We start from the raw sequence: 10000 nt of genomic DNA on the forward strand, positions 1-10000 counted from the left end.
GGACACAGGACAACAACACCCAGGAGAGGCTGAGAGGGACCGGAGACAACGGCTATGTGTGGGACACAGGACAACAACACCCAGGAGAGGCTGAGAGGGATCGGAGACAACGGCTATGTGTGGGACACAGGACAACAACACCCAGGAGAGACTGAGAGGGATTGGAGACAACGGCTATGTGTGGGACGCAGGACTACAACACCCAGGAGAGACTGAGAGGGACTGGAGACAACGGCTATGTGTGGGACGCAGGACTACAACACCCAGGAGAGACTGAGAGTGACTGGAGACAACGGCTATGTGTGGGACACAGGACTACAACACCCAGGAGAGGCTGAGAGGGATCGGAGACAACGGCTATGTGTGGGACACAGGACTACAACACCCAGGAGAGGCTGAGAGGGACCGGAGACAACGGCTATGTGTGGGACACAAGACTACAACGCCCAGGAGAAGCTGAGAGGGACCAGAGACAACGGCTATGTGTGGGACGCAGGACTACAACACCCAGGAGAGACTGAGAGGGACTGGAGACAACGGCTATGTGTGGGACACAGGACTACAACACCCAGGAGAGGCTGAGAGGGATCGGAGACAACGGCTATGTGTGGGACACAGGACTACAACACCCAGGAGAGGCTGAGAGGGACCGGAGACAACGGCTATGTGTGGGACACAAGACTACAACGCCCAGGAGAAGCTGAGAGGGACCAGAGACAACGGCTATGTGTGGGACGCAGGACTACAACACCCAGGAGAGACTGAGAGGGATCGGAGACAACGGCTATGTGTGGGACACAGGACTACAACACCCAGGAGAGACTGAGAGGGATCGGAGACAACGGCTATGTGTGGGACACAAGACTACAACGCCCAGGAGAAGCTGAGAGGGACCAGAGACAACGGCTATGTGTGGGACACAGGACTACAACACCCAGGAGAGGCTGAGAGGGACCGGAGACAACGACTACAACACACAGGAGAGGCTGAGAGGGACCAGAGACAACGACTACAACACACAGGAGAGGCTGAGAGGGACCGGAGACAACGCCTATGTGTGGGACGCATGACTACAACACACAGGAGAGGCTGAGAGGGACCGGAGACAACGGCTATGTGTGGGACACAGGACTACAACGCCCAGGAGAAGCTGAGAGGGACCAGATACAACGGCTATGTGTGGGACACAGAACTACAACACCCAGGAGAAGCTGAGAGCGACCAGATACAACGGCTATGTGTGTCCGTCTTTAACTTTGAGTATAATTGGGCCTTAAGCTGTTCCAGAGATTAGGGGCAGCCACCGCAAAGGCTCGGTCGCCTCCGTTTTTGCGCCTAGATCTCAGAACATCCCACAGCATCTGGTTGGTCGACCTCAGTGCTGTAACTGGAGTATGGTGATGCGGGAGTTCAGCTATATACGGAGGCGCCGGGCCATTTAAAACCCTAAAAACAAGCAACAAAATCTTAAAATCAATCTTGAAGCGGACAGGAAGCCAGTGAAGGAAACAGACAGGAAGCCACTGTGAAGGGAGGCCAATACTGGTGTTATGTGGTCACGGTTTATTTTTCCAGTTGGAAGACGTAACCGTAACTGCAGACGGCGAAGCAGTGCTGGATGAAAAACCACACTTGAGTAAAAGTACAGAATGATATCTTACCAGAAAATGACTTTGGTAGAAGTTAAAGTCACCTAATAGATTACTTGAGTAAAAGTCTTAAAGTATCTGATTATTTACTGCAGGCTACTTAAGTAAAATGTACCTAATTACTGAAAGTAAAAGTAAGTGCTGTTAATGAAAAAGCAAGCAGTCATTGTCGATTCCACTCATGTCCATGTCCATCTGGCATTCCTGGGCTCCAGTGGAAATCTTCTTCTTGAGTTCTATAGCGGTTGGCAAACAACACTATAGTGCATTACCACCACTGACTGAAATGGAGTATGGATCATGATGAACGTAACTTGCAAGCTACTGTAGGAGCACTGATTGACCAAACCTCTGCTTGCAGACTACCACATTTCTTTGACTTTGTAACGAAGATGCTTAGGGGAAATGTAATGGAGTGAAAGTATACATTTTATTTAGAAAATGTACAGTAGTGGATCAAAAGTGAAATTTGACAAAAAGATAAATACTCAAGTAAAGTACAGATACCCCCCAAAAAATATGTAAGTAGTGTAACTAGGTATTACCTTATTGTTATATTACACCACTGCGACGAAGAGACAATCTACACCCACATACAAAGAATGACAAAAGTCAAGCCAAGAGGTAAAAAAAAAAGCAAGCATGAGTAACTCAAACTCTCCGGGACAGAGATAGGCCTTTACCTTGGCTAAAAGTCTTAACTGAAACAACACCTGTAACAGTATACTGTATATAATCTGTTTATCAGATTGGAAGGAGCTGTCAAAAATCACACCAAGATTCTTAACAAGAGATCAATTCTAAGACAGACAGAGTCATTAAATAGGTCAGGATGTCCAAACATAACAATCTCAGTCTTTGAGAAAGTCCAAGTGTGTCAGCTAACGACTGAATGTCTGTCTGCATTTTAAAGTCATTTCTACGCACCTGAGCACTGTCTGTCAAAAGACAGGTTTTGGCATTAATCTCAGCAGATCACTGGTTAAAATGTGAAGCACTGGCCCTTTAAAGAGGTGATGTAATGCTCAGTAATAAATAATATCTGCCAAAGTAACTATAGCTGCTGCTGCTGAGTGTTGCATTGATTCAGATTCGGATCCTGACTGATTCTTAGAACTCCCTGACTATCAGTGTTCGGGGCAGTGGTGGCCTAAATATTAGAGATGGGAGCTTGTGACCGGAAGGTCGTCGGTTCAATCCCCGGGACCGGCAGGATAAATCTGGGTGGGGAAAGTGAAAAGGCAGCGCTTGCCCCTCCCCCATTACCACCACTCAGGTGCCTTGCAAGGCCCTTAACCCCAGATCATCATCAGAGAGCATTGCTCTCAGTGAGACTCCCCCTGTATTCAAAAATATAAATATATAAAAAAAAAAGACTCAGACTGGTATGAATGCGTGTGTGAATGTGAACAGAGTGCTCCTGAAAAAGAGAGCATTGCTCTCAGTGAGACTCCCCCTGTATAAATAATGGTAAAAAAAATAAAAAACAATTCCCTGCGTTAAAAGGAACAAGGAAGCAATTGCTACTGGACATAAAATGCAAACAATGTTGAGTCTAAGATGATGGATTTATGTGTATGTGTGTGTGTGTGTGTGTGTGTGTGTGTGTGTGCGTGTGTGCGCTCGCGTGTGTGTGCATGCACGCGCGCGCGTAAAGGTTCTTTGCATAAGAAGACGTTGGCAAAATAATGCAATAATGCAATAATAATGCAATAATAATAATTAATAGTTTGTTTAACTTGAAGAGATAACAGTACAGAATACATATTATCAATACTGTTGAGTCGGTCTAATGCACAGAGAGCACGCACACACACACACACACACACACACACACACACACACACACACACACACACACACACACACACACACACACACACACACACACACACACACACACACACACACACAGAAGTTAATAGCAACTATATTTTTCCCCCGTCTCCCTCCTTGAATTCCCCCATACAGCAAATTTATACGGGCAGATAAACTCTAATAAATGCACTTAAGTTCTAATGTACTGCCGTTAACATTGAGCAGCTCATTTAAATGAAGAATTCCCAGTGTCTGCTGCAGTATAGAGCAAGGCTCTTGCAAGGAAAGCGAGTTGTTTACTTGCATACGGAGTTAAATCCCCAGTTTTCTTAAGAATATAAAAAGGAGCCGGCGCATTGCATATTGGAAAAAATATATAATATGTGTACCTAATCCAATGTTGTTAGGGCAACAACATGGCATCCAGCAGGCATACAGCAGCTGAAGAGTGTTGTGTCAGTGAACTGAAGAGCTCTCATCTCTGGGAGTAAAGCAGTAAAATGTGATTCATTGCGCGCGCCTCTTCATGGACCTGCGTGTGTGTGTGGACAGCTGGAGTCAAGGTATACATGCACAGCCAGTACCCAACCCAGCCCAGCACAACGCAAGTTGGCATTCTCTGCTGTAATTACGCTTGTGAAAGCGGGTCTCATCATCCGTTCTTGTGCTTGTGCTGGCGGAGGGCAGCGGGTCAGAACAGCGTGTAACAAGATAGCGTACACGGAGAAGGGGGAGAGGAGAGGAGAGAGGAGATGAGAAGAGAGGACAGTATCTGTGCACAGCGATATGCTGATAGAGCAGGGGTACTCAAACACTTTTTTATTGAACGTCCGCTTATGAATTTTCAAAGGTCCGGAAAAATGCCATTAAAATGCACCAACATACAGTAAATGAATGTCCATAACTTGGCCATAACATAATCGTAATTTTAATGACACACATGAAATACTACAGTATGTTCGCTTGAATCAGTGGACAAATGGAAATGTGCCTATATAACAATGCCTGGCACCTGTTTCACATCAATATGCGGAACCCAACATGGTGAGCACATGAATGGCCGCTTTCTGAAGGTGGGGAACATTTGCTGCAGTAACGCAATGGCAATCACTTTGAGAAAAGTAGTAGAAACGAAGCAAAGCGCTAATATTGTGTTGTATGTTGCCAGGCAACCAAAGAAGCGCTGAGTTGTTCTCTTGAGAAGTGACATATGACGTGCGGATTTTATCCACTCAAGTTTCACTATTTTTCAACTCTTTGTGTGACCACCCACTGCAGAAAGATCTGTGATCCTCCACGCAGCCGTCAGTGAGCGCGGCACACACAAACACACACAAGCAACTCTGTGAAAGTAAGAATCAAGGATGGTTAACTTGCACTCTGCAATGTGTGACACACATGCGCTCGCGGCCTCATGCACACGTGCACACAATGCACGTTCAATCACACAATAGACCCTTTTCACAGGGGCCATTTTGTGTCGAAAAGGCAGGGTAAACACAGGTGCAAGCGAAACACTAATGAGGATGTTAATGAGGGCAGGATATGCTCATGCAGCCATTGAGGAAGTCTAGAAGAAGGACTTCCTGTTCATCTCTCTCTCTCTCTCTCTCTCTCCAGAGGGTGGGAGAGAGAGAGAGCGCTGCTAGAGGTCATACGGGTGAGAGCACAGGGCGGGGGAGCCATTTTGTAACTGCGGGGTAACAGTGAAGCTCTTGGTCCCTCTAAATGCTGTGATATGGACAATGGGAATCCCCCTTTCTTTCTAAATGGAGTTTTGTTTGTCTACGTGTTGTACAGTATGTCCAAATGAACTACCAAATGATCACCGAGGAGGAAGCCAGTGGATCCTACAGGAATGTGCTGGCCGAAGACGAGTGATTGGATCGGACGGTGTCAGAGAAGTTAGCGACTTGCTAGCAAGTAAGCTCGCACACTCACCTTACTCAGTCCGAAATTCCCCTTTCTTTTCTAAATATGTTCATGGTCCATAAGGCCGCTGGAGGCCCGCCCCGCCCTAGATAACTTAATAAAGCCTTAATATTGATGATTTTGCCCAGGCCTTGTGTCTGCTGTGACAACATGATATACTGTATGTCGTAGGGTAGGCTTGTGGGGGACAGCGTGTGCCGGCTACCTGAAGGGCTCTCCCACTGGGCTCATACAGAGCACGATGTGCAGGTTGTCCCTGACTCGCTCTATCAGGTAGCTGAACATGGAGTCAGGAGTCTCCGTCACGTTGTCCTTCCTGGCTGCGTCTGAGAGGGCATGGCACACCTGGAGGGAGACAGACAACAGCTCGGTGTCACAGGAATGACACCGAATGTATCTGCTGAAAGAGCTCCTCACTGTCACAGGCTTTAGTCAGCTGGAGTCACACCTCCACCCAGCTACCTGACACAAGCCAATGGGGTTCGGAAGAGAAAGAAATGCAACATCGAGATGATTAAAACACTCGTCTCTCTTTTACATGTTTTATTGCGCGTCGGCGTGCCACAACTTAGCACTGTTCATTATTATTCGTTCAAGGCCTAGTGGGAAATCAGTGCTAGTCACAGTTTATAAAAGCACAGGTTGATCTGTAAAATGTACTTCTAATATAGCCCTGTTGAAGATGGTTTGAGTAAAGTCCAATATTGTCCTATTGCCGTCTGCCTCCATAGCTCTTCACTGAATGGATTCTGGCTCCTGATTTGGAATTGGCTACTTTCCGAGACTTTGAATCTGACTGAGCTCCAAAATCCTTGAACCCGATTCAGTGTTGATGCCCCAATCAGTGATTGCAATGTTGAAATCCTGTCGCCCACTGATTGCTTGTCTCCCCCCCCCCCCCCCCCCCACTGTAACTTTGATGCAGCTGCTTGATACTAGAGCGATGACAAAGTGTGTGACGGCTACATACATGTTTGAGGCCGCTTGTTTCCAATGGCAACCTTTGTAAGCCGATGGTAAGTCTGCCACTGCATTCAGATCAGTATTGCATGATACTTACACAGACTGCCTCTTCAAAAGAGTGGTGTCACACTTGACAGCAAGGATACTTTGCAACATTTAATTTCTTTTCATCAAAAAGACCAAACGTTTTTGGCCCCCGGGCCTTCATCTGTCTGTGCTTTTTCAGTCATAAAGCTGAACTGAATACTCTAAATTATTCTTACTGCCGAGCGCGACCCCACTCTTCTGAACAGACAATTGTAAGCAGAGGAGTATTGGGTTATGATGGTTATTCAAGTGGCAAAGAGAGTATTTTCCATGATCAAGTCAATATGCAGTCTGAATAAACAGAATATTTATATGGCCACAAGACCATAAAAATGCTGGTTTAGGGCTTTGAGAGGCAAAATACAATAGAGACAAAAACACAAACCAAGAAAGTCAAAAGGTTGCAGAATGGTCAGTGTGACAGTAAAAATGTAGACTACCATCATGGTGTTGATGAATCAAACAAATGACAATTGAATTTAACAGGATGAGGGCGCAGACCTCGTCAAACTCGTCCTGCTTGTAAAGGTTGGGCACCTCCCCGGAGCTCAGGATGTTGTTGATGTCCTCCAGGAAGGTCTCGTCTGCGATCTGGGTGTCGTTGAACAGGAACACCGTGGGCTTGTTGTCCACACCGCTCAGGCGGTACAACTTCTTGATGTCTGGAGACCAGATCAGAACATTTACTACACATCCTGCCTGTTGTTTATTGAGCAGTATCTACCTACTAAACTAAAGCAAGGAATCTCTGTCTGTGAGTGAGTGAGACTGTCTGTGAATGAATGAATGAATGAATGAATGAATGAATGAATGAATGAATGAATATTTTATTTTCGTGTCTGGCTGCACGCAGCCCATCCCTTACGGGATTATTCAGACACATTTTAAATACAACAATTGTTTCCAGTGCCAACACACTGACACAAAATAATAAACATTATAAATACAATATATGACTCCAATCAGACCTACACAAACTTTTTTTTTTACCCTTTCTAACTATTCAAGATAGAGTGAAGGAGGGCAAGAAAAAGAAAAAGGATGTTAGCGGCTAGACAAGATGATGCAATTTACAATACAAACCACGTGAAGAATGCTTAGAAATTAAAACAAATTGAAACCATGTTGGTTTGTGAGTATGTGTGTCCTTCGCATATCTCGAGAACCGTTTGTCCGATCGACTTCACACTTGGTGGGTGTATTGCTGGGGACCCACGGATCTGCAGTGTCAGATTTGGTGCAATTGACATGACCCGTGGGATTAATGATGTAACGATACGTTTTAACTACGATACGATACGACATGTATCACGATACAGTACGTGTTAGCGATACAATACTGTACAAGGACGATATTGGCTCATTTCGAGCGATACGAAATTGATGGAGTGACTTTGATAGAGTGACTTTTAATTAAAATGTATTTGATATATTTCTCATATATCAACACATAGCAACCATCGTCTGTTCCATTGCCATGTACAAAAAATGGTTGCTAGGTTACAGGCAGCCATCCTGGAAGAAAGAGAACTGCGATACAATACGATACAAGGACGATATTGCCTCATTTAGACCGATAGCATAGGAATATAAATTGATGCATCGATGCAATAGATGAATTGTTGTAAAATCCGGTCGGTGCCCTACGTGTAATATTAATAAACCTTGAAAAACATGCGAACAACGCTCTGTGCAGCAGCGGGGCTATAAAAGAAGGTTTGTATCGCTGAACTGGCTAGGAAAGGTTGAACAAAGGCAGTGAAGGATTGTGCACTTGTACAAGCATTAAGAGAGAATAGCATAGTGAAAATGCAAGTCTGTGTTCAGCCAACCTTCGCTGGATAAATAAAGGTTAAGGGTTTGATTATCTGACAGATAAGAATAAATAAGAATTACCTCTGCCTTCACATCCAAGATGTCAATTTGTTGCTATTGGACTCTGGAACAAAGACGCAGTTAGAAGCGAGGGACTAAGTATGAGATGACAGCAAAATAACCGTGACAAATAGCGTCTGTGTAAAGTGTTCCTTTTAGTGGGAATCAGCAACATGAGGGCGACAGTCTGAGACAATTAATATTTAACGCCTAGACAGCCCCGGCAACATAATTCACTGCAATTATGTGCAAAACGAATGCGGTGCTGTCGGCAAATCACCCAAATAGCAATAAATTGATTTCTCTCACACAAGTTTCTCGCCCTCTTTACACAGTGATTTGGATCATTCTGGCCCGTTTGGAGCTGCCGCAGCTCAATATGTGGCCGCGTGAAGGATGTGCTACTGCAGCCGCTGCCTCCAACAGGAGATTGATGAAAGCTATATGGGCCTATTGTTGTGATCTAATCTCCTTTCATTTCCGTCCTTCGCCTTTTCCTCCTTTTAATTTCCAGAGGTTAGGGTTATTTCATTGGATGCAGTCGTGCTCTCTCTCTCTCTCTCTCTCTCTCTCTCACACACACACACACTGGAAGACATGCAACATGGACGCAGTAGCGGTATACGTGTGCATCTCACCGTCTCTGAACTCCTGCTTGCGGTACTGCTTGGTGACCTCCACCTGGAATACCTGGTACTCGCAGATGGAGGCGGCCATCTTGGACAGGCTCTGTCTGCCCGAGCCCCCGACGCCGACCAGCAGCATGTTGCCCCTGGGCTGGCTGATCACACGCACCACACGGGTTACTGGGGGGGGAACGCACGCACGCACGCACGCACACACACACACACGCACGCACACACGCACACACACACACACACACACACACACACACACACACACACACACACACAGACACAGACACACACACACACACACACACACACACACACACACACACACACACACACACACACACACACACACACACAGACAGACAGACACAGAGATAAACACTCATGTGAATGCAAGAACAGACAATGCACAATGTGCAGTCACACACTCTCTCACATTCACAGCAGGACTTTCCATGTTTTTTAGAGAGGCTTAGCTGCGAGTGGGATGAGTTTGGCCGGGGTGGGGGATTGAATACTTTAAGAGCACAAAACACTAAGTATTGGAACTTATTCAGAAGGAAAACCAACTAAATAAATAAATAGGATATTTCACATTTGTTGGGAGGAAGTGGTGGGAAGAAAAACAAAAGTCTGGGTGAGCTGCCAGAGACCCTATGAAGTGAAAAGTGACTTGAGTTGTGAAGAAGTGACATATTAATGAATTACTCCAAGACGACACAAGCCCAAAAAAAGGGAAGGGAGGTTGGAGAGGGAGGGGTCTTATCTACAGAAGCCAATGACATTCCCACGCTGAGAATAAAATAATGGCAATGACTACAAAATACAGAGTAGAAACACGTGAAACAAATAGGTCTGTCATTGCTGTGTGTGTTTACATTGAGGCCTAGGTTGCCGTGTGTAATACTGAGGAATATATTGAATCTAGATTCGGTGATCGTAGAATACACATCACATTAGGAAATATTTAAGGAATTGCAATTTTTAGCCCCCTTCCTATACTATTATTGCTTCCAGGGGATCTCAGCTCCCACTAGCTTC

At 45.5% G+C, this 10000-nt stretch overlaps 1 protein-coding gene across 1 annotated transcript in view; it reads right to left on the bottom strand.

Annotated features, from left to right (window-relative positions):
* Nucleotides 1-10000, bottom strand: part of dnah2 (dynein, axonemal, heavy chain 2) — a gene marked incomplete at both ends in the record, with an annotated part of 313900 nt that overhangs the window by 73619 nt on the left and 230281 nt on the right. The window contains 3 exons of the mRNA XM_083640125.1: nucleotides 5605-5744; nucleotides 6951-7111; nucleotides 8963-9130. Of these exons, the coding sequence (XP_083496251.1) occupies nucleotides 5605-5744; nucleotides 6951-7111; nucleotides 8963-9130 (469 nt within the window). The remainder of the gene's footprint in view (nucleotides 1-5604; nucleotides 5745-6950; nucleotides 7112-8962; nucleotides 9131-10000) is intronic.

Source organism: Poromitra crassiceps (genome assembly GCF_964638095.1).
Source record: "Poromitra crassiceps genome assembly, chromosome: 7".
NCBI classification, from domain to species: Eukaryota; Metazoa; Chordata; class Actinopteri; order Beryciformes; family Melamphaidae; genus Poromitra; species Poromitra crassiceps.